The following is a 25,473-nucleotide window of genomic DNA, read 5'->3' as shown; positions in this document are numbered from 1 at the left end:
TAAAGCAAATGACAAATGTTGTTAGGTCACCCGCACAGAAATTCGATCCAAAATATTTATTAATAAACTAAAAAAAAGTTGCAAGAAGCTAAAACTATTAATCAAACAACCCTCTATATTATTTCTTTATATTAAATGCTTTATTCATATATGTATAATATGTTTTAGTGTGTTCCTAATTGCGCAAATTAGAATTTCCACTAGTGCTAGCACACTTTTCAAATACCCATTTGGCTTATCAACATACCCTATTAACCAAAAATTTAGACCACACAACCTTAGAAAAACAGGAAGTACGATAAATTTTAACAAGGCACAAGATCCAGATTTCTCTCTTAACTTTCAAAATAAGTATTCAGTATAAGCTTGTTTATTCTAAAGTATGTACATAAAATGAATTCGGCGATTTTCACAATGAGTGAAATTATTCAAGAAAGAATTTCCATTAAATTTTGTGTGCGGAATCAAATTTCTGGTGCCAAAATGTTCAGAATGTTGGAAAAGCATGATTGGTTCCAAAATCACTCAATTTTTTCGAAAACCAGCGTCGCGTTAACGTCTGTGAAACAACGCTTTCCGACTACGAGGATGTCATGTAATGTACTGGCGATGAGTCTATGCTTATGACCCAGCAACAGACGATCAATTGGCGAATATCGCGGCAAATGAGAGCCGAAGCAGCAAACAAATCAAAGCAGGTCAAAATTCAAGGTAATGTTGACAGTTTACTTCGATTATCGAGGTGTGGTGCACTCCGAATTCCTTGCTACCGCCCAAACTGTCAACAAGGAATACTATTTGAGTGTTATGCCACTCTTTGGTTTTGTACTACGATAATGCACCGTCGCATACCTCATTGATTGTTCAGAAGTTTTTCGAGAAATTTTCATCCAATGTTTTGCCATCCATCTATCGTATTCACCTGATTTAGTTCTGTGTGACTATCTGTTATTCAGCAAATCCAAACGACCGCTCCGGGGAAACCGTTTTGAGTCAATTGAATTAAATGTGAATCGCTAAGCTCATTAGATGCTATTTCGGAAATTGACTTTAACAACTGTTTCGAGAATTGCAAAAAACGTTGGGTCAAGTGTAATGGCGCCAAGAAGGTTTACTTTGAGGTGAGCGACATAGACTTTGAAAAATAAATTAAGAATTTTAAAATTATGAACAAATTCTTACTAATTTTTGCTCATAGTAGTACATAGTTATGCATACAATACATACATACATAAATCGAAATTCGGCAGGCCAAATTTATTTTTTCACCGTCATTTTTTCAATCTTTAATTTTGTCATGTTTAGATTTCATTCACGGAGAAGGTCATTATAACCGCAAGAGTGAAGAACCTTTTTTATTGCGCGATCCGAGACCGCGTAACTCGAAAAATATTTAATTTATTCCTTCAAAATTTTTATTTTATATTCTTAGAAAGAAAATACTTTGAATTTTAAAACAGTTTTCGGCTCTTACACTGAGTGCGCTATTTGAAAAGTGAAGTTTGTATGTCAGTTTTATTATTCCTACTGGGTACTTTGTACGATTTATTTATCTGAATTCGGCACGAATATTGTTTTTTATGAGCATTTTATTTTTAAAAACGTATATTTAACGCTTCTGTTTATAAGAAAAAATGGAAAAATAAACGGATAATTTGGCGCTTCGGTAGCTTTTTACGATTTGAATATATATTTAAGTGCCTGTATATAAGTATGTATGTGTATGAGTGTATATAAATACTTCGTATTGAAAAATTGCTTTCAAAATAGCACGCGCTGAAGAACGTAAATGAAATGAGATGGGAGGAGATGTCAGTGGCAAAGCAAATATATTGCAATATACACACATAAACATATACATTAGGGTGTTCATTGTTTTACCAGCGCATTTTTTATAACACTGAAGGAGGTAACTCAAGCATACAACGAAGTTTGTAAGACTTAAAAGAACGAATGTATATGGTCTCTATAAAGTATATATCTAACTGATTGACGTAATCAGATAGATTCAGTCCACGTGTCTGTATATACATGAACTAGTCCTTCAGTTTTTGAGATAATGATCTGAAATTTGTCACATATATTTTTCTGCTTGAGAAGCTGCTAATTTGTCGGAATTGCCGATATCGGAGCACTGTAGCATATGGCTGCTATACAAACTGAACGATTGGAATCAAGTTCTTGTATGGAAAACTTTTTCATTTGACGAGATATCTTGAAGAAATTTTGCATGGATTATTATCTATGGCAATTATGTAATTTTCGAAAAAATTGTTCAGATCGGATAATTATAGCATACAGCTGCCATACAAACTGAACGTTCAGGATCAAGTTCTTGTTTGGAAAACTTCTTCATTTGCTGAGATATCTTGAAGAAATTTTTCATAGCTTATTATTTAAGAATGTAATGTAATCTCTGAAGAAATTGTTCAGATCGGATCACTATAGCATATTACTGGCATTCAAACTGAGTGGTATCAAAATTTCGGTGCAACCGAAGTTAACGCTTTTTCCTGTTTTTTAAGGGAAACACTGAAATTTTAAGAAGCATCAGAAAATAATCAACTTGGTAAATAATGGACACCCTAAAGCGCATATATATATATATATATATATTTACATATAACAGTGTATGTGTGATGGTACTGAAATGTTTGGGATAGATCTCAAGATTGTCTATAAGTACAATTGTTGCCGCCATCAAAGTACTCAGAGGCAAATATAAACAAATTAAGCGGCAGGTAGGTGAGAGTCGTACCCACCAGACATACATACATATTTATAAATAGTAAATAGATATACAAGTGTAAGGGTGTACTTTGCACTGTTCATTTTATATTGCGTACTTCTTGTTTATTTATTTAAACTTTTTTCCCTGCTCAACACGTAAATTACACTTTTGTTAAATATTTCGGGGGAAAATGTTAAATTTTGGGTTGCAATACGCGCAGCATTAGAGATTTCCTCATTGCCAACTCGCTTATAATTTACCAAAAATTTTGTTAGCACTTCGCAATTTCTTAATTATAAACACTGATTTTACACAATATAAACTGACAGATAAATGGCTTGCAATTAGAATGTAAAGACTAAGTATAAATATGCACAGAACCTGGCAGCAAATGCACACACACCAACATAAAATAAGTGGTGCCTCAGTGTACGCGTGCATGTGTGCCTGCGTGTTGGTGCTTTTCCAATAAAGCCACTTATTGGATATGCTTTTACGCAACTGCGAAGATTTCAATGTTAAACAGCATTAAATGATGGACACACACATACATACGCATACTTTGTAGATACTTGTTCATATAAAAACCCCCTCCTGCCTTTAATTGTAAGAAAAAACAATGGCAAAGCGCTCCATTTCGGTTGTAAAAAGTAAACAGCACGTGGACCACATGCGATTAGCTGCTCAATGACGCGCATATTTCAAAAAATTCACTCAAAATTTCCAATATTTTAAGAATTTCGCAGAAGAATGCCGAACTACAAAGCAAACAAACATTGGCATGTCGAAACAAAAGCAATAAATATTAAGCTGATTTGTCCTACTCCCAAAATAATCATAATTAGAAATGCAAGCAAACGCACCCGCACACACTCACACCTACACACACACACAAAAACACACAAGCAGCGTTGAATTGGAGCCCGAAAACTAGAGCAAAATATTCACACACACACACATAAGTATATATTTGCATGAGCTTTAACACACAATAATTTCTGCAAAGCGTGCAGAAGCACACCTACACACACACACGCAGCTCCTTTGGACTGCAGTTATTTACTGCTGCCATTTAGCCGGTGCATTTGTGCCGAAAACGTCTGAATTTTGGTGTAGAAAGTCTGTGTGTGCGCCCACAATGCGCCAGCGTGGGAATTGATACACACACCTGCACACATACTCACGCACGTAGTTATAATATATATGAGCGAGACATTAATATAGAAATATGTAGGCAACAGTTTGGCTGGTTGCATGTCCGAAAATACGAAACGATTCATTCCGTCATGAGTTTTATTTAGCCTTCCTTCGTTAGTATTTGAATTTTGAATTCGGTGTTTTCGCTGTTTTCTGTTGAATCTTTGAAAAACTGAATGATTTTCAGCAAAAAAAAAACTTCGGCGAATCGGCGTGGTAATTTTGTGCAAGAATTCTGAAAATTTTTCTCAAATCATTGGCGATTACTTAGGCATAAATGCGGACAGTTTATTTTACACGCGAAATTTATCTTTAAATAGGCGCAGATTATGTGACTCATGGTCTGCAAACAACGCTGGATCATCATTTTAGTTGGCTGAGCAAGGCGTTCTTTACAAATGAAAATAATTTTTCTACAATACAATTTTTATAATTATTCTTATAATTATTCATTGAAAGTTAAGTATTTTCATATATTGGGTAGTCGAAAAAGTCTTTTCGAATTGCTTATAAAACCATTTGTTTTGGTTAACAAAATACGAAAATACTTTCTCGACTACCAATATATTTGTATATAAATAAATAAAAATACAATATTTCAATATTGCAAATGAATTCATATCGTCACCTGAAATGCAAATTAACGTAACAACATTTTCAGAAATTCACAGTGGCATGAATGAAACACGGAATAAAATGGAACATGAGTGAAACAAAATATTAATATTGGTTAAAACTGGTTTATATATGACCGCAGAACCAGAAAATGTTGAACATATTTAATATTATGTATATAATTTGAAGTAGTGAAGCGTAATCAATAAGACACTCAATTTCGAATTTTTTGATGATACGTTATTTTGCATTTCAGGTGACGATATGTCTTTATCTAATATATTATACTACAAATATGTATGTCCATTCATATGATTGAGTAGGTGTCAGTCTATAGTATATTGGCTTCATAAGGTTACTCATACGCCGTGCATGTCTCATTATTAATAGTATATGCAGAATGAATTAGAAAAACGCGCCGCAATTTACTTGCTATGTTTAGCTAACAAAACAGAAAATGTTCAAACGTTTTAGATTTTTATATTATAAACGAAAATTTTTCTAAAAAACTTTTTTTCGATCAATAAGATTGCAAAAATAAATTACTATTGATCAGTGGTTCCTATTATCGAATATTCAATCACTTGACAGTTGGAGTGAGGAAGTGCCTTTATTTCGTGGAAAAAAATTAGTCAAACAATTTTGGGTAAAAATTGAAATGAAGCAATTGGAAATACTTGCAAAGTTAACCACTGTGTACGCTAAGGGTGAAGCTCATTAATTCGTAAATTTGATAAAGAAGTGAATTAAATGTATTCTTTGACATTGAAACCTCAATCTTTTAGAAAGAAGAGCGCATTAAAGCTATAAACTAATAACTGGAGTGCCCGATACCGATACTCTTGCCAAAACCGTCAGCGTCACTCATTAGTTCTCTTGAAATTATTTCAATGTACTTTTATCTGCGTGATCTGGAGCAGAGTTTAGCAAGAAAGATCAAATGCGATAGAATGACCTATCTAGGTACATGACTGCAAAAGCCATGTGTAAAACGGTAGATCGGAAATATAAAAAGTGGCACTCAATAGAGAAACTGTAAAAGCACGATTGAAATACTCACTGAACTGGTGGTGACGCAAACCTGGTGACAGATGAAGAAGATTGCAAAAAAATTAAAGAGCAAGGCAACAGAAAGTCAGTATAGCTTCTTTTGTGCCTTTGTATAGTATGAGACACTGAAATAGGTATCGTTAGAAAGGCCACAGAGTCTGTTAAAATTCACATGAAGCGATGGTATTCTAAATTATGATATCACACCTCCGTCTAAGGAAGGTTAAGGAACAAAAATTACCTATGCGTGCCTTTTTAGCCAACTTATCCAAACTAACCTAACCTAACCTTTATCTGAATAAAACAGTAATTTTATGGTATATCAACATATGCAGCTGCTTCATATTATTTTGTACGTTTTGAATTGAATTAGAATACATTTAAGTATTATTCCAACTATTTTTGAAAGCTCTTGGTATTGGAGTCGAACTGTTCCTATTGTAAACGGATGCATTATTCTTTAAGATCTCAAGGGCCTTTATTATACTTGAAATATTGTTTGTATGCATGCTATCGACTATAATGCTTAACGACTTTGCTGGTTAGAGCAGAAGCCCACATACTACTTTCTATTATGCCCACAAATTCAGCCTGCACGACTGTATTGCAGTCATTTACGGTGAAACTGCCTGCTGTGTATAGATTAAGTACGACAGGAGAAGCCCGCTCCAGTTCCGGTTACACCATTTCATCCGCCAGTGAATATGTAGATTTCGACGCTGGAACTGTCGATCATAGCACAGTAGTCTGGTTCCAGTGCGATAAAATGATGAGCTGACTGGCCGTAAGCATTGTCTAATAACTCACTTGCATTTGAATTGGCCGGATGTCGCGTATAACCTTCAGAGCCTTTGTTGAAGAAGTTTTTATTTCGAACGTTATTATGAGGCGGAAGATATAGAGTGTAAGCCGAATGGGAAAATGGCTTTTCTGCGGGAGTTTCAGCTTCGAAGGGCTTTGGTAGCCTTGCTCTCAATGTGTTCTCCCCAGCTTAGTTTTTATCAAAGATAATTCTCTGATATTTCGAGTTCGAGAGTACAATAGTTATACGCCTTTAAAGAGAGTTCTTACCAAAAGTTATTCTCAGATAGTTTTTGTTTGCTTGACTCAGTAATACTGTCACTTAAATACGATAACATTAAGGGAAAATGGTTGTGATCGAATCAAAGTTCACCGGTAGAGACGGTGGCCAAGCTAGGATTATCGCTGTAGAAGTTATTGCTTTATGCGCATTTATGAGACTTTCAATTCGGACCTTTACTGTCAACAGTTGGACCATGGAAAGAAGGCAATCAACCAAAAGGAGAGGAATTAGATTCTATGAGGACAACGCTAGGCAACACACATAGATAATAACTCACTATATGCCCAGGGAGCTCGGTTTGTATTCATCCTTATAGTCCAAACCTGGCACCTAATGATTACTATCTCTTCCTTTCTGTGCTGTATGAATTTGCTGGTAAACAATTCACCACAAGAGTACCTTGTGAAAATCGACTGTTGCAGTTTTTTGTCAATAGGGAGGGGAGGAAGATTACTATAAGTGTGACACTATGACTTCGCCAGGAACTGTAGGGCGGCATTTCAAGCTCCTTACGTACACCTGCAAACAAAACCATTGGTTTTCGGAAAATGCAAAAGAACAGCTGGTACGATGAGGAGTGCCGTGTCGCAGTGTATAGAAAAAAGACTGCCTACCTCGCAACATTACAATCAACCACAACACATGCGGTGTTGCTGGCCGAAAGGGGTAATGTTCGAAAATTCTACAAAAAGATGCGGCGACTAACAGAATGTTTCAAGACCTTAGCATACTTTTGTAGAACCCCCAGAAGTTATCTAATGACTGATGCCCAAAGCATACTAAAATTATGGAGAGAACACTTATCCAGCCTGCTGAATGGCAGTGAAAGCATGACACCAGGAGATGGTGAACCCGGTTATCCAATCGATGACGATGGAATAGACGTTCCATTGCCCGACGATGAAAAAGTTCGAACAGCAACTACCCGTCTGAAAAGCAACAAAGCGGCGGTGGCCGATGGATTGCCGGTCGAGCTGTTCTACCTGAATTTGACTTAAAATACGGAGGCGATGAACTAATAGGTAGCATGCAACAGCTTCTTTGTAGAATATGGTCGGACAAAAGCTTGCCCGGCGTTTAGAATTTTAGTGTGCTCTTGCCAATCCAGAAAAAGGGAGACTACAAAATCTGCAGAGGTTTTTGATTAAAATTAAACTGTGAACTCTTTTCTATGTAGTACAATCAGCAGAATATTCCATACAAATGAATCATTAAATGCTTATTTCACTTTGCTTTTATATGTTACCGGAAATATAGGAGATTAGCTAAATACGTAGTTCTTTCATAATACAATTTCATAAATGTTAAGTATATATATATTCAAATATATTTTTTTGTAAAAATGCGGATTAAATTTCGCAACTTGACATTCATTTTCAGAACTTTCAGCAGAATACTTTGATCTTGCCTACAATTATTATTTCACTTCCTTTACCTACGAGTTTGTGTACATATAGCTATGGCTGTTTATGTATCCAAATGCTTTGTTGCTTCGTGGTAAATTGAAATACGTTAAGTATCAAAAATATACCTGAAGACATGTGAGAAGCAGCTGCTTCCCGACGCGATCAAATCTAGCGCAGAAACTGGCGCAAAGCCAACAATTTGCGAATTCTCTTACCCACCTGTGATTAAGTCTTTGTTTTGTTAGAATATTCCGTTTCGACACAATATAATCGTATAAAAAATAAAACTTTTTAACTTTTTGGTATTGAAATCAAAAATTTCAACATTAAATACACCCATAAGCGAATAATAAATCAAATTTTAATGAGCTGCCAGTCAGAGAGAGATACTCGTGAAAAAGCCATTTATAAAGACTAAAAATAATACAAAGAAGCGTTGAATATTAGCCATAATTTCTAAGAAATTGCACTAATTTTCCGGAAGTCCAAATAAACAGTTACCACAGAGTTACTCGAGCGGAACCATTACATAATTTCCACTAACAATAACGCCAACACGTACCCTAATTAACCCACCACTAACACTGGCATTCATAATTAAGAAATTCACAAAATTTAGAGAGTTATTTATACGCACCTCAGTTTTTCCACCGTTGCGTCGTTCTCCTTGCTCTGGTAGCCGTTCACCGAGCCGTTTGTCAATTCACTGTCCTCCTCTATTATCTCCACTGTTGTCTTCTGATGCAGCCCGTTCATATGCGCGAAGGATTTGTTAATGCCACTACCAGTGCCGAGCACAATGTCGTCAAGACTGCGTCTCTTCGGCGTGGCTGGTGCGCTACCCTCCACATGAATCGGTATGAAGTGCACATTACCAATACTGTTCCCAGTGGCACCGTTGATATTGATAATCTGCTCACTGTCGCCCTTACTAGACGAGGTGGCGGTGGAAGCGGATATATTTGCAATCGACGACCCGGTCGTTGACTCCACTACCACATCCGGCAAACTGATGCTCTCGATGCAGACCAAACGTTCATTCGGATCCACAGCCTCTGCCAGATAGTCGAGATCGTCGCATTGCATTAGCGTCTCATCGCAATCGGTCGAATTGCCATCGCGCACGAAGGGCAAACGTTGTTGTGCCAACGACTGTGTGTGTAGTTGCTGTTGACGATTGTTGTTGTTATTGTAATGCTGTTGCATTATTGGTGACCCGCTCTTTGTTGAACGCGTAGCGCGCGTTTCATTGTCGCTACTCGAATGCCGGCGGCTGTACGACGATGTTGACGAGCTGTGAGAATCAATGCCGCTGATACCCGAATCGGGATAGCTGTTGCTCAGATTAGAATCACTCGTATTGGCACTCTTGAGTGTGCTGCGCTCAGGGCTATCGAAATGTTGGCTATCCTCATATTCAATGTCAAGGTTGTCGATCTTTGTCACGTCAATACCGGCACCAGCCTCTATGCCGTCAGAGTCCGAGTCTGCCAAGCTGTCTGCATCGCCGTCATTTGCAGCGTACTTGGCATCACTCTCCTCCTCATTTTCCTCCTGCTCGGGCACATTCTCCAGTTTTCTGTGATTATAGCGCAGCGGCCACTTGGGTTGGTAAACAGTTGCGGGTATTTCCTGATCGTGGAAGACCTCATCGTCCTCTATGTCTTCGACGTCCTCATCTACCGCGCTTATCTCCACGCCGCCGCTTTCGCGTTTCGTTGTTAGTGGTTCATTTTCGAAATCGTAAAACACTTCCTGCTCCACTGGGCTTCCAGCTAAGCTATTCTCTAGACCACTTGAGCTGCCGCTGCAGTCCACAACTGTTATTTTGGGTAATATCGGCACACGCGGTGCATCGTCAACACTTGCACTCACGTCACTGCTGTTCGTTTGCGGCAAAACCGTTTCGCGAAATGCACCCGGTGTGTCAGCGCTAGAACTGGGCGCGGCTTCGCTCGGTTTAGCGTTAGTCTGTCCCATGGACGGGGCGTCGCTAGGGCACACAGACGAAGACAGAAAAGTTGGTATTGACGACGGTACGTCACACGCTTCGCGCTCGCCGCTCGCGTTATTTGTTGGTACACTTGCGGTTGTTGTTGCTGTTAAGGGGAACGCACTATGCGGTGCCTCACTCGCTGCACTACATGTCGTCACTTCGGTGTTGCACTGATTACCATTAAAATCATCACTGTTAACGCCAACTTGGACGTCACTTTCACACACAATTACTGCGTCAGCTTCTTCTGCCTCTACGTCACTTTCTATTATACACTCTTCACCGCCGACCTTCGATGTTTCGTTTTGTTTACTTGCGTTGTTTGATTTATTCTTACGCAGATCGTCTGCAGTACACCCCGCACGATCATTCGGCTGTTCCGCGTTGTTGTTATCCGTGCCTGCCGTTTTGAATGTACCGTTCAATTCGACTCTTATCTCGCGAATAACATCACACTCGCTGCCACAGGGCACTTGCAGCCTCTGTTCGAACGACTCCTCTTCGATCACTTTGCTCTCATGCTGGGCTCCAGTCTCGCTCGCGTTCCACTGCGGATCTGCTGAGCGCGCACGCAAACCGGCATCCATCGAATCAGCTCTCACGCTCAGTGGTTGCTCTCCCGCTGAATTGCTGCGTCGTTGGCGCTCTTCGTCTTCGTACGTTCGGCGCACATTCTTCGCGCTATTATTAGACCTCGTTATTTGATAACTATTTGTGGAAGCGTACGAGGGGTCGGAGATCAAGTCAAGGTGTGTACTAGCTGAATTATTTTGACCATTTTGCATTACTTTGACTGGATCTGCAGGGGAGGAACTATTGTTATGACTATTTCGTTGTTGCTGTTGCTTTTGCCGTTGATTATGATGGGGATGACTATTGTTGTTGACGTTTGTTGGCGCACTGACAGGTGCTAACGTACGGACGTCCTTCGCGGTTCCTTGTTGTTGCTTTTGCTGCTGAAGTTGTGCCAATTTTTGCTGCTGCTGTTGTTGTGTGTGTAAATGTTGGTTTTGGGCAGCGCTTTGCACTTGTGCTTGTGTATGGCGACTGCGGTTATGATTACGTCCACGCGCCATAAATAAATCACTTAAGAATTCTTTACTCTTTTTGAAAGCCTTACTACCAACACCGTTAACACTGCGTTCGGTTTTTGAATTCTCCAACACGGACACGGCGGCGTCGTCCTCCTCGTAGGGCGTTTCTGTGTCGCTACTCTTCGAACGTCCGCGCAGGAATGAATACCTAAATGCTTTGCCAAGTTGTGAACGCTTTCGCGGACCGCGTCCGGAGCAGCTACTCGAACCACTGTAATAGCCAGTGACAATGCTGGAATCGGTGGTCGCCGCTGAGACGTCGGTGATACTTTTACTGCGCGCACCCTTCAAATTCAGTCCCAATGTCAGCGATAGTCTCGATTGTCGTTTCGCTTCGTGGCTCTTTTGCACTTTCGGCGTTTTATTTGTTTTCTCAAGATTTCGATATTTCACTTCGTTAATTGCCGCAGCACTTGCTGTGTCAGTGGCTAGTGCAGTTTGCTCATCACCATGAAATGCTTCACTTTTGTGCCTATTACCGTTCCCGTTACAGTGTCTAATTCTATTTTCACTACCCGCAGCCGCTGCGACAGCCCTTTCGACATTTTCGGCGCACGCTGCGCTACTCGCGATTTGTTGAATAGATCCGCGTTGTTCTGTATCGATTATTGATCGATTGGCGCATCGATCGTTTTTATTAGAATTTCCGCTAATGACAACTGGTAAAGTGCGCCCCTGCCACACAGCTTCTGCGTTCGAACTGCCATGGCGATTCAGCGACTCATACTCACCGCAATCTACAGCGTCGCGCACAGCGTACGTTCGTGCGGTACGATCATCATCGTCCTCGCATTCGTGCCCAACAACGCTGTGCACATCCAATTTGCTTGGATTAGATGAAAACTTATTTATTATGTCGACATTAAAATCATTGCTACGCAAAGTGGCCGCTTTGTTGGGCAACGCAGACGACGCGACACTGCCTGTGGCTGCCACAACCCCACCACCCCGTGCGAAAGCATCAATTTCTTCATTCGCCGTGAGCGTGTTGTTGGCAGCTGTTGTTTTTGCTAAATTTAATTTGTCCCCCACTTCGCGTTCGCGTTCGCGTTCATCATCAATGCGCTTGCTGCGAAAATAGCTACAATGCTCGTTCACTGCCGCCGCACCACGCCCCGCCAGCAGTGATTTGCGTCCCGCATTCGCCAGTCCACTTTCATCACTTCTCGCATCTTCATCATCATCGCAATAGTCGTATTCGTCTTCTTCTAAATCTTTTAAATCATCGAACTCTTCTATTTCCGCGCGTGTAAACGTTTTGCTTGCAAACGCGTGGTTTGGTAACCCTATGCGCCGCTCATCGCGCTGCCGCTCTCGCTCATATTCGCGCTCGCGCTCCCGTTCGCGCTGCCACTCATTGTAAGAGCGATAACGCTCAATGGAAGCGGTTCTCTGTGCTTTATCACTATCGCTACTAGCAGCGCGCTCTTCTGGCGCCACTCCCGCTGAATAGCGCGCTGCCTTGGGACTCTTCTCCTGATTGGATTTCTTCTTCTTCTTTGAGGAGCGCCGCAGCAAGTTGAACATACTTTGAGGCGCTGTTCGCTTGTGTTTTCGCGCGTTACTTTGGCACTTCAAGCACTCACTCAAACCGGTTGGCGTCTGCTCCCTTATTTGCCTACGCTCTTGTTCTTTGCTTAAGTTGTATATTTATAGAAGATCATTAGCATTTGCCGAGCGTTTAGTCGCTTTTGTTTTTATTAGCTTTTTCGTTGTTTATTTCGGTTACAACTAAATTTACAGTTGTCTCTTCCTGCTTGTTTTGTTTGAGTTTTATCACTCAGCCACTCTCTGCGGCTACTGGATGGGAAGCTTTTTATAAATAACGTTCAGTGGCGTATCTTTAAAAGTAGCTCGCATCTAGTTGATTAGTTTATCCTTTTTATTCTTAAGCTCTCTTAGGTTGTGTGTCATTTACTCGGAATCTGCTAAAATGTTTATTAGAATTTTATGGAAAGAAATTTGTTTTTCATTTGAATAAAATTGCGCTTTTGCTTTGAACAGTTGTGCATACTCACTTCGTTTGTAATTCCCCCGATTCACCAGATTTGCTGGAAAAGAAAAACGAGAAAATTTGTTGAAGACATATGTTAGATCTACTTTTGTGTAAGTTTTATTATAAACAAAGATTTCCAGAAAGTACTTTAGCTAGTGCTGAGAGCTTTGATTGCTTAGAAAATTTAGAAACTACGTCGGTCATGGTCAAGTCTTATTCAAATAAGATGCGCATTTGCAAATGAACGTATGTGCTATATATGTATGTCTTGTATAGGGATATCATTTTATTTTGAAATAATTAAACATATGTATATTTCTTTTGAAAGTTGTCTTCAGATTTTCTACGAAAATGGTTCTTTCAAGTTCTATTTCTAAAACGAAAACCGAAATTATCTAGAAATGATCAATTCGTTTATCTCATTGTCAATGTCATCTTCAAGGTGATCGTATATGTATAGTATAATATATTCATAAGATTTATTTTGAATGGCATTTACATCAACTTCCAGAGAGTGGAAAGGAGCGAGGTGGACAGGGATGCAAAGATAAGCATCTATGTGGATGATCCAAACTATATAACCCACTAAATTTGATACCAAAATCCTCTTCCGCTTACCAGACCACTGCAGTGTCTTCCAAGCGGAGATTACATCAGTTAAAGAAAGTCATGTTGTCATGAGAAGGAGTGTGCTCAGTACAGAGTATATACTATATGTTATTGAAATCACTAAAGTGTCCTAGAGTTCCGTCAAAGGTAGTGAAAGAATACCTCAATCTCTTAGTGGATGTAACATCCGATTTCACGATAAACCTACTATGGCTTCTAGAGCAAAGTAACATACCTGGTAACTGTGCAGCAGATGAAGATAAAAAGAGAATTTGTATGCCTACGACCACTTGTAAATATTTAATAGATGAGCATGTTAAAAATTTAGCTGAGTCTATCCCTGGTTTGCGTAACAAGCAAACAAACGTGGCAAGTATAGAACATGGGCTGCACATGCCTACTATCAAAATTTAAAAGAAATGGCTTAAAACCTCTAATAGGAGTGCTAACAGGTTATTGGCAGAATGTCACTGAGCCAACTATTTGCAACACCATTAACCACCTTAAAACCTAGCAATCATTGCTGGACAATATTCGACCGAGTAGATTTGTCCAACATGCAGTGAAGAAAATATAACAGCTGTAGCTGAGAGTGTACATGAAGACCGTAGAAAGTCGATTCGGCACCGTTCGCAGCTACTCGGACTGACGTGTGGAACGAATTGACGTGTGGAACGACTTGGCGCCATCATTCCAAGAAGATCTGACGTTTTCAAGCAAGGTTTTGTTCAGCGATGAGTCCCATTTCTGGCTCAATGGACTCATCAATCATTTCACGTTTTGGGTCGATCCATTGACGGCCAAGATCGTGTGATATATCCTTTTTCCTGTGGGGATATGTAAAGTCTAAAGTCTATACGGACAGTCTCGCCTGTATCACTGTCTGAATAGAAAGCTACACTCGATATCTCTATCAGAACTACAATCAGGCCAATATTTTGAACGATAGGGGAACTCCTTGTGTCAGACAAGGTCAGTTTGGGAAAGAGTACAAAACGAAATATTCCCTATCTCACAATCATCTTTGTCGTAGACAATTTCGTCTATCTTGAAGCCAGAATTAACACCAACAACAATGTCAGCTTTGAAGTCCTACTCAGAACCAACAGGTGCTACTTTAGACGAACAAAGACCAAACTCTACAAGTCCCTCATCATTCACATTCTGATATACATGTATGATGCGGAAGCATGGACCATGGCATCAGCTGATGAATCGGCGTTAAGAGCATTCGTGAGAAAAGTTTTGCGGAAGATGTATGGGTCTTTGCACTGACAACGATGAATACCTCAGTCGATGGAACAATGAGTTCTACGAGATACACGGTGACATTGGTATATAGTTCAGCGATTAAAAAGGTAGCGGCTCTGCTACGGAGAAGAGCAGTCCACCTTTGAAAGTATTCGATTCGCTACCCACCGGTAAAAGCAGAGGAATATCTTCACTCCGTTGAAGAGATAAGGCGGAGAAGGACCTAGCTGCACTTGGTTAGTATCTCCAATTGCCGCCAAATAACGAAAAAAAGAAACGATTGGCGCCCTGTTCATAACTCGGCTACAACCGCGTAAGAAGAACACAATATTTTGAACTGCTTTTATCATAGTTTAAAATTTTATGTGCCCAAAATTAATCGAACATTCACAACTGTTTTCACAAAGTAGTCGAAGTAGAAGGTTAAATAAATATTCTCATTGGTCAGACGAACACCATTAATGTTATAATTATTTTAAATAAAACTAATTTTAGAATATATTTCAACAAAGTCTGCGAATTTCAAACTGTTACTTTGTGAATAATGTTAGTTTTATGAGCAGCACAGATGTGCGCACCTAATATATCTGGTATATAGTGCATAAATGCCAGGTTCTTTACTATAAACACACAATCAAATACCCAGCAAATCAAACCAAATAAGTATAGGACGCCACAGAATGCGGCAGAATGTGGCTTGACGTCATCCCGATTGATTTGCAACGGAACAAACGGAACATTTTCCATGCAGCGTCCCCTCCGTTGCCACGTGTGAGGCTATAAAAAGTTGCCCAAGGGCGGAGAAGCGGGGGAATCGGCAAATCGACGTACTAGTAGTATACTTAGAATTATGTATGTGTATATGTGTCTCTGTATGTGTGTGATATAAATTCATTCGAGTAGTGCAATTTTTAAATGTGGCATTTGAATGGCTGAAAATAAACGCAATTATATTGCGACGCCACATTCACTCATGCCGACACAGGAAAAACCGCACACAAATACAAAAACAACTAGGCGCATCGGCGACTGAAGTGCTATATAAACTAACAACAAACAGCAGCGGCGAGTAAATTTCCATAAATATTTTTCAGCAATGTGTTAGTAATTGAACGTGTAAACAGTGTTTTTGCCTTTTTGTTTTTGTAATTACCTTAAAGGAAATATCCCTATTAAAAGCGCTAATGAGTGCGCCTGAATTAGCACACTTGAGTGTGTGCGTAAGCAGATACGCGGACAAGTTGTGCGTGCACTTATGATTGAAACCCCTGTAGGAAAATGTGTTTTCTTACGTACAGCAAACAAAAGAGAAAGAGGACGAAATGCGTAAGTATGAATAGATTGAGAACTCTCTGAGGGCACTCATCAGCAACTCGGTATAGGGAAACTATGGGACGACATTTTATGCTCCTTACGCACAGCTGCAAGCGAAACCATTGGTTTATGAAAAGGTCGAAAGAACAGCTGCTGGACAGTGAAAGTGTAACATCGTGTGGAGTGGCGGAGCTGATTGACGATGGGGTAGATACGGAGAGTAAAAGAGGGAAGCGATTCAACGAAAAGATGCGGCGACTAACAGAAGGTTTAAAGACCGGAGCATACTCGTGTTGAACCGATGGAAGGTCGATCTATTCAAATATGGCATGCATGATGATTGAGTGCCGTTAGTTCTGCTTTCTCCAGAATGGATAATGCAGCGAAGCAAATATCTATAGATGGCGGTCCCGATTCCCCAATCGATGACCTCTCTCGACGAACAAAGACCAAGCTCTACAAGTCTCTCACAATTCCTGTCCTGCGATATGGTGCGGATGCATGGACAATGACATCAACTGATGAGTCGGCCTTAGGAGTGTTCGAGAGAAAAGTTTTGCGGAATATTTATGGTCCTTTCCACAGTCCATGGAACAAGAAGTTGTAGGATATATACGACGAAATCGACATAGTTTAGCGAATTAAGAGACAGCGGCTACGTTGGCTAGGTTATGTTGTCCGCATGGATGATAACACTCCAGCTTTGAAGGTTTTCAATTCCACTGGTACCAGCTGGTGGAAACAGAAGTAAGGGAAGACCTCCACTCCGTAGGAGGGATTAGATGGAAAAGGGTTGGCTAAACTTGGTATCTCGAATTAGCATCAAAAAGCGAAAAGAAGAGACGAATTCTCAATCTCAGATGGATATCTCAAAAACTGAAGGAGTTGTTCGCATATAAATGTAGATGGATGGAAATGGCAAAATCGAGGCAGCTCGTTACGCTGATCACTTACAATGCTTAAAATATAATTTCTTTTCTCAGAATTAGCGATATGATTCTGTCCTATGACGCATTAGCTATGCTTATTGGAAAATATTAATGAATTTCCTGCAGGGTGTTTCATTAATAGTACAACACCTATGTATGTTTATAAATACATATGCGAATATGAAAATATGTTTTGAGTAATAGTCGGGTAGTAATGATTCACTTTTATGATGAGTTGTTTTTAGAACTGCGTGTGACTTTTTATACATATGTATGTATGTATGTATGTTCAGGGCGTTGAACTCAAAAATCTATGCAATCCTATGGGATGAAAGGGTAAGTGTATGTTTTATGTAACTCATAAACTAAAGTTATTTATAACCGGATTTCAATATGATATATTGATTACATAATATTTAGTAACAATTTTATTTATATGTAAGTATGTATACAATTACCATTTTGCATTCAGATTGGTTAACGTTCAATAAAAAATCACATTGTATTATAGAATCTAGGCATATAGGGAGATGGTTGAGGGAATTTACAGAGGAAATATTTAATAGACAGAACATCTTGCCCCCTGAGCCCTATTGTTAAATGACCGGTAATATTGGAAAGTGGTCCTTCAGAATGGAAATCAGGTATCACTCATGAAATCCATACTGAATATAATTCTGGTTAAAAGCGAATAATTCGAAGTCGGTGTAATATTTGATTTTTCTCTAGTATTTTTGAGCATCTTCTATTGGTATAGACACCCCTTACGCGGTTATTGCCGAATTTACAACAGCGCGTCAGATCGAGTTTAGTTTTGGTTCTTAGCGATGCCAGATGGAGTGCCGTTATGAAGTTCCCGAGAAGTAGTCATGCTTCAGAATGCCAGCGCTTGACGCGTATTTCAATTCTTCTGCGGCCTTACTATTTATACTTCTGTGTCTTGTGGTCCTTAAATGCTTAAAATTCACAAGAGATCCTACATTGTATCTCTAGTGCTTTACTCTTGACATTTCCAGCAATCACCTCTATCTCTCAGCTCCATTCTGAAGCCGTGTGCTGCCACCGGACTGTGACTAGTTAGTATTCCAATCATGTTTCTGCAATCACTTCCATCAAAAGTGAGCAGGAACTTTATATACTTTTGACCCACCGCACAATATTTTTGTATCCCTTTAGATCACTGTATTGCGTTTTCACATTCCTTGCCATGCTTTTGTCCAGATCGTCTCAAGAAACTACAATGGTTTACCAATGCGGTTCACATTTTCGGATAACAGTCGTACACCATTCTTGGCAATTACGTTCACTATCTCATTGCCATCGTTGCCTTTGTGACCTGGAACCCAGTCGAAGTGTAGTCGCTTACTTCTGGCAACACTTTTCATTGCTGCCCTACTTCCCAAGACACTAATGGCGGATATGCGATGCAAGGTTACTTCGTTGATTGCTGCTTGGCTGTCTACGTAGATGTAGACTCTTGAACTAACTACAGTTGCATTAGAAAAAAGCTCCGTGACCTTCGCATTAGTAAAGACCTCAGAATACACTGGAATGGTACGGTAACTTAAAAGTCTGCCTTATGCCTAACTCTTGATAATATATGTATCCCCGCATCAATCATTCAACCATCATATTAAGAACCAAATACGAATGTATTTGATTTTGATAGTCCGAGAAAATATATACGTAAACGAAATATTCCGAAGCGTTGCTTTCGACTTGCTGTCCACTCAATTTTTTATAAGACGAGCGTATAAAAAAAATGTTGACACTTGAGCTCCTAAGAACATATTTTTCAACACTTTTAGCTGAAAATAAAAGTTCGTTGTAATAAAAAATCTTTGGAATAAACATTTTTACACAAATTTATCTCAAATTCCAAATAAAAAAAATTGTCCGAGAAATTCATTTTCTGAAGTTCCACTCGAAAACGCCAAAATGCCGCCCTAATTTTTATTTTCAATTTTATTTTATTTTTTATTTTTATTGTGTACAAATAATAATTTGTAAAACATTTTTCCAATTTGTCAGTGGTGTTCTTGGTTTCGTTTTCTGTGTTTATCGAGGTCAATTGTTCCATAAAAAATTAAGTTTTTCTAATGTTCTTGAGCATACACACACACGAGTGTGAAAGCCGCTACGAATGGACTTCGAACCAAAGTGAAGAAGTGGGCGATGCCAATTATTGCGAAATACATAAATTGAATAAATATCAACTTTACAACTGCCATATTACTAATAAACTTCGACATTGCGCAACTATTGGCAATAATTAAGTGTTGCCAATGACAGAACAAGCTGAGAGGGAAAAAGTAAAATAAAAATTAAATTAAAGATAAACAGACGCACTAAAATAATTTCGCATATTGCGTTGAGAGAAATTCGTACGGCGTTGAGTGATAATTGTTCAACATGTAATTAATATTTATGTACATTAGGGTGGGTAAAAATAAATTATTTATTTTTTTTTTGCTTGGTACTCTGAGTAATAGATTTTTTGACAACTCTAGCAGTAAATTTCCTACGAAAATTTGATTTTTGAAATTTTAAATTAATTTTTTATTGAGATGCATATAAATTTCATAAGAAAAAAAAGTTGCTTTAAAATAATAAAGGGTGACCCATTTCGAGCATCTCCACTTTTCTACAGAAAAAACACGATATTTAACGGGGAACGTTTATTATCATTCGAAAGAACATTCTTTCCCTTTTTTTTGTTGAAGATTCTCTCTTTCAAACGTTTACGCGGACCATTCATTGCGTTCAATTTTCGATCGCTCGTTCAAGCATTTCAAATGGTAATTGGCGAATGACACACAAGATGTTTTGCTCCAAGGCCTTAATCGAAACGGGATTGTCCGCATAGACTTTAGACTTTACGTATCTCCTCAGGAAAAGTCTAACGGTGTGATATCAGACGATCTTGGTGGCCAATCGACCAGCGCAAAACGTGAAATTATTTGCTTACCGAAGAGTCCTCACAATAAATCTATTGGTTGATGCGATGTTTAAGAAGTGACGCTGTCTTGTTGAAACCAAACGTCACCGAGCTCAAGAGCTCCAGTTTCAGACATCGAATAATCAATTATAATAAAAAGAAATGACAGCTCTCGAATCTCTTCAGGTTGCTCTTCGTCCCAATAAGAAAAATTTGCTTGTTAACGGACCCTTTGAGCCAGAAGTGGACTTCATCGCTGAACAAAATTTAGCTCGAAAACGTTGATTCTTCTTGGAACTTTTCAAGAGTGCATAGAGAAAAGCGACGTCGCTTGGGAAACTCAAGCGGCTTCAGCTCTTCCACAAGCTGTGTTTTGTACGCTTTCAATCTAAGATCTCGACGTAAAGATGCGACAAGTCGCCAAGCAATGAAAAACATAAATTTTTTTACCACCCTAGTATATACATATATGTATAAGAAAATGTTTGAATTGTAGGAATGCATTCAAAAAAAATTAAATTTTTATATTCTTTTTGGACAAAACTACAAAGTATCCGGCAGCAAATAAAAGAAGAAAAGAAAAACTAAAAATCTACAACAACTAGAAACACATTTTTGTTTGCGCTCCATCAGCTGTGCTGTCTACAGGCAGCAGTTGTTGTAGTTGTGCCACCGTAATTGTTGCTTGCCACGCAGCTGCTGCTGTACTCCAAGCAAATCTGCCAACCATCAGCGCCAGAAGGCGGCACTTGATACTCTGCCACGATCACTTCAGCCAGCTGCCGTTAAGCGAGCGTTTTCCGCTTAATACGAGTACCGACTAAACAATGTGCTCTTTTGCTTACTAAATGCTAAATACTTTTTGGTTCTTGATTTCTGCTTGTGCTTTGCCTTCCTTTTTGTAAACACCCCAGCATTTAACATTTAATATTATTATTCGCCTTTATTTTGGTTGTTGTTGTTGGCATTGTTGTTATTGTTGTGGTTCTTTTTGGATTTTGGCACGTACCCAACTGACATTGACTGATGCATATACAGTCTGCCCCAAAGCCTCCAATGGCTTGTGTGGGTTAATGTTTTGCTCTGCGGTGTGTATAGCATACGCGGATGTATATATTTATGGATGTATTTATATATATGTATATGTAAGTACATGTGTATGTATTTTACAATTTAATTCTTTCTCCAAATGTCTGCATTTTCGGTATGTTTGAGAGTTTACTTAAAAATTCACATATCGACACTTTAGTCTGCAACAAAACGAGCAGCCAAGCGTTTCCCGAAATATAACGGGTGATCCAAGTGGAGGTACAAATCGTTTAACTTTGTTAAGAAAATACACGTTCTGTAAAGAATGTGTTTCGTGGACTTCGCTCAACTTAAGGTCAACATAATCGGCCTACCAAGCGTCCAGCTTTCTCTATTGGATAATATTCGACCGAATAGACCAGGGAAAGGCATGAAATAAAGCAGCCGTAGCTGAGAGTGAACACGAAGACCTTAGAGAGTTGATTCGACACCATTCGAAATAACTTGGGCTAAGATCCGACGTTTTCGAACCAGATTGTTTAGGGATGAGGTTCATTTCCGGCTCAATGGGTATCTAAACGACCAAAATTACCTTATTTTATTCCTATTCTCTGAAGAGATTCAAGAGCTGTCATTTCACCCAGAAAAATAATGGTTTGATGTAGTTTATGGGCCGATGGAATTATTCATCCGTGTTTCTTCAAAAATTAAGCCGGTGAGAATGTAACCGTCAATGACTGTTATCGCGCCATGTTAACCAACTATTTGATGTCTAAAATTGAAACTCGGGATCTCGGCGACATTTGGTTTTTACAAGACGGCGCCACTTCTCACACATCGCTTCAATCAATGGCTTTATTGAGAGAACACTTTGATGGGCAGATATTTTCATGTTTTGAGCCGGTCAATTGGTTACCAAGATCGTGTGATATCACACTGTTAGGCTTTTCCCTATGGGGATATGCAAAGTCTTAAGTCTATGCGGACAATACCGATCGATTCAGGGCTTGGAACGAAACATCACTCGTGTCATTCGCCAGTTACCAGTCGATATACTCAAACGAGTTATCGAAAATTGAACTCAACGGATGGACCATTTGATACGTAGCCGCGACCAAGATTTGAAAGAGATAATCTCCAAAAAATAAATGCTAAAAAATGTTCTCCCGAATGATAATAAACATTCCCCACTAAATTTGAAGTTTCTGTGTTTTTTCTTTAAACAAGTTGCGAAGCTCGAAATGGTTCACCCTTTACATACATACGCATATATGTATATATGGCACATACATTAGTACCTACATTCGATCTGTTCAGCTTCATTGAGTCGATTGTGACGCCTTTATTGTTGTTGAAAAGCAACCGCCAACCGGGGTAAGCGTGAGTGGAATCGTGTCGAATATATTTTCAAGATTTTGGCGAACATACAACAAATGTACATATATTATTAATAAATTTTTGGCTTTTAATGCTTATTTATTGCAAATAATACGAAGTATGACATGCCGCGGTATTTACTATACTATGTACTTGAAATTTGCGTTTACCATTCAAGTCCATATTTCGAGAGCTGATCTAGACATCCGGTCGTGTACTAATTTTAGTTGAAAAAAAAGCTATGCTTGTACTTTCTTTCGCTATATTACGAACCGATCTAACCTATATGTAGTGACTAAAATATATGTAGGTAATTTAGGATAATCTTTTTAAATACTTTTTCAAAATTTTAATATTTGAAACATGACATTCATTTTCCTAAAGTTTAAAGCAGAAAGTTCGAGTTTCTGAGTGTTATGTCGCTTAAGTTGGAGTTCATATTTTTGCATACTTTTTACGGTGATTCTATGGATTATTGGTTCTATGGAGGGAGGAAGCTATTAATTTTTTGACAATCTGAAAATTCTTAAGTCATTTTAATAGTAATGCTATTACATTTGTTGTCAAATCGAATCCTGAATTACAACCGATAATCTTTCAAAATCAAAACAAAGCTTTTCTAGACCACGACTCAATTCTCGTAGATAAATTTGAATATAAGGTAATATCGAAAATAAATCCAAATTCTGGTCATTTAAAAAAGTTTTTGTCTTTGTAATCAATTCTCAAATATTGGCCTCTAAATCCATTTTTAACAGCCTACATTTCACTTAACGATAATATACTCCGCATTTATATATTGTATTTTCCCCCTCTTCCTCTTCTTTTTAGAAAGTAGTATTAGTAGTATTGTTATAACTTGTTCTTCGATCTTCAGTCATTCATATTCACCTTTTCGTCATTTCCTTCCTAATTTTTAAAATTGTCTAAATGTGTTTCTAAAGCATATTTGCGTTTCCACAAGTCGCATAATGCCGCATGTAGGGTGTTCGGCAAATGCACATTAATCTTTTGGTATTTTCGTGGAAAGTTCAGCGTGTGTTTTTCCGAGCGTTTTCATTACTATGAATTTGTAAACAAAAATGCTCATTTTCATTTTAAAAACGCCGAAATTGTTGTTGCTTGTCTGCGTGCTTAATGGAAAAGTGGAGTTTTTATAAAATTTATTAATTTTCGAGTTGTTTAGCTGTGATCACATTTATGCTTGTATAAACAGTTTAAGTTAAATTATGGCATCTCAAGGTCGTTTTCGGTATAAATAATTTAGTGGAGGCCGTAGATTCGTGTAATTAAGCGTGTAATGTGCTTGAAAATTATTTAGTAAATTTTTGATGAAAGTGAAATCGAACAAAACAAGTAATTAGTGGTGAAACATAAATTTTCAAAACAATGGTTGATGGGAAAAATTAACATAACTGCTGATGATAGATAGGGGTATAAATAATTTTTATTTTTTTCACATTTCTAATGAATAACCGGTGTGTTTTGTTATAATTTTTAATCAAAATCCAGAAAAAATTAATTCTTGAATTCGATTATTATGATCCCAAAAGTTTTTGTATGCGGTAGGTTCTCAAATGAGTACTTGTGGGTAGCATATACCAGTTATATACCAATTTGACGGTTATGATTCTGGTATTACTTTTATATTTTTAATACTTCAGCTTTATGACAATAATTTTATGTGAGATATCACCTTCTACGTTCAGTTCCAGTTATAGTCAGTCATAAGTTTCTCGATTCATAGAGATTTTTTGTTAAATTTTGTTAGGGGCGCTGTCAAGGTAAAAGTATGAAGAGAGAAGAACGGCAAGCCTAGCATATAATTTTACAAACTTCTTAACATACATTCTTTTGAAACACTGAAACAATTTCTTTCTTTTAACTACAATCCGAACCACACCTCAAATTGAACAGGTTTCCGTTGCGTTAATATAAAAATTGCATACTTGATTGAGGAATGTCAGTATGCTTTCCATTTCAGGAGCACATACTCGTATGCAACCACAATATTTCTACTTGCCTACCTAATTGTTTTAAATGCGCAATCTGCTTTGATTACTTACAATTGTAATTTATGGCGCTTTCCTCGGCCTTTATTCGCTTTATTCGCAATTCACGACGAGAATCTTCTGGGCACAGCCGGCCTTCAGCCTACACACTGAACTTCTGCGCGCATCCAGCAACTTGTCGACCGATGTCGGCACACCCTTTCGCTATTAGTTAACTCTTGATGACTTACTGGTCATGCAACAATAACAAAAGCTGAGTTTGAGTCACACACACTTTTAATTTCCACTGAATTAATTCACTGTGATCAATTTTAGCGTGTTGTTGTTGCTGTTTCACTTTAATTACTATTTCCAATTATTATGATAAATTTGTTAAATATTTCCAACTAAAAGTAATTGTATAAAAAATATTAGCGAGCCGTCCACACACACATACCGGCTCCGTCGTGTTGGAGGCGAACTGTCGATCTAACGCGCGATCGCTACTGCTTGTAGTTATTTGGCCAACAAAGCCATGCGGACAGAGTACACGTTCGACCGGCGGCGCACACTTGTAGCGACTGAAGCGTCAGTCCATACGACCAGCCAGCCAGCGAGCGACGTCTTGGGGAGATGTCGTGCATCGCTGAAGCGCCGTGTTGCCTCAGCGGTACGGCTCATACCGCGCGACGCCTGCATCCACCCACCCGACAGCTTGCTACTTGAGAGCACTTTTGCAACTACACTGGGCCCATACACAAGACACTGACACATACATTCCATACATACAAGTGACAACGACAACATTGCTGGTTGTTGGCGTTGAGTCGCAAGGGGTTGGAGACAACTGAAACATGGAACGCCAA

General features: G+C 38.7%; 1 protein-coding gene across 4 annotated transcripts in view; it reads right to left on the bottom strand.

Annotated features, from left to right (window-relative positions):
• The window catches only part of LOC105225868 (uncharacterized), a 32,013-nt gene extending 6,820 nt beyond the window's left edge, over positions 1-25,193 (bottom strand). The window contains exons 1-3 of one of the 4 annotated variants that reach the window (XM_049450509.1): positions 24,683-25,193; positions 13,192-13,224; positions 8,721-13,101 (exon numbers count right to left, since the gene is read on the bottom strand). In XM_049450509.1, the coding sequence (XP_049306466.1) occupies positions 8,721-12,700 (3,980 nt within the window). In that variant the 5' untranslated portion in view covers positions 12,701-13,101; positions 13,192-13,224; positions 24,683-25,193. The remainder of the gene's footprint in view (positions 1-8,720; positions 13,102-13,191; positions 13,225-24,682) is intronic. The other 3 variants (XM_049450508.1, XM_011204535.4, XM_011204536.4) reach the window with 3 other exon arrangements.
• Positions 25,194-25,473: the final 280 nt, after the last annotated feature.

The sequence above is a fragment of the Bactrocera dorsalis genome, chromosome 2 (genome assembly GCF_023373825.1).
Source record: "Bactrocera dorsalis isolate Fly_Bdor chromosome 2, ASM2337382v1, whole genome shotgun sequence".
NCBI classification, from domain to species: domain Eukaryota; kingdom Metazoa; phylum Arthropoda; class Insecta; order Diptera; family Tephritidae; genus Bactrocera; species Bactrocera dorsalis.
Note: the sequence above shows the minus strand (reverse complement) of the source record. Positions and strands in the feature narration are given on the sequence as shown.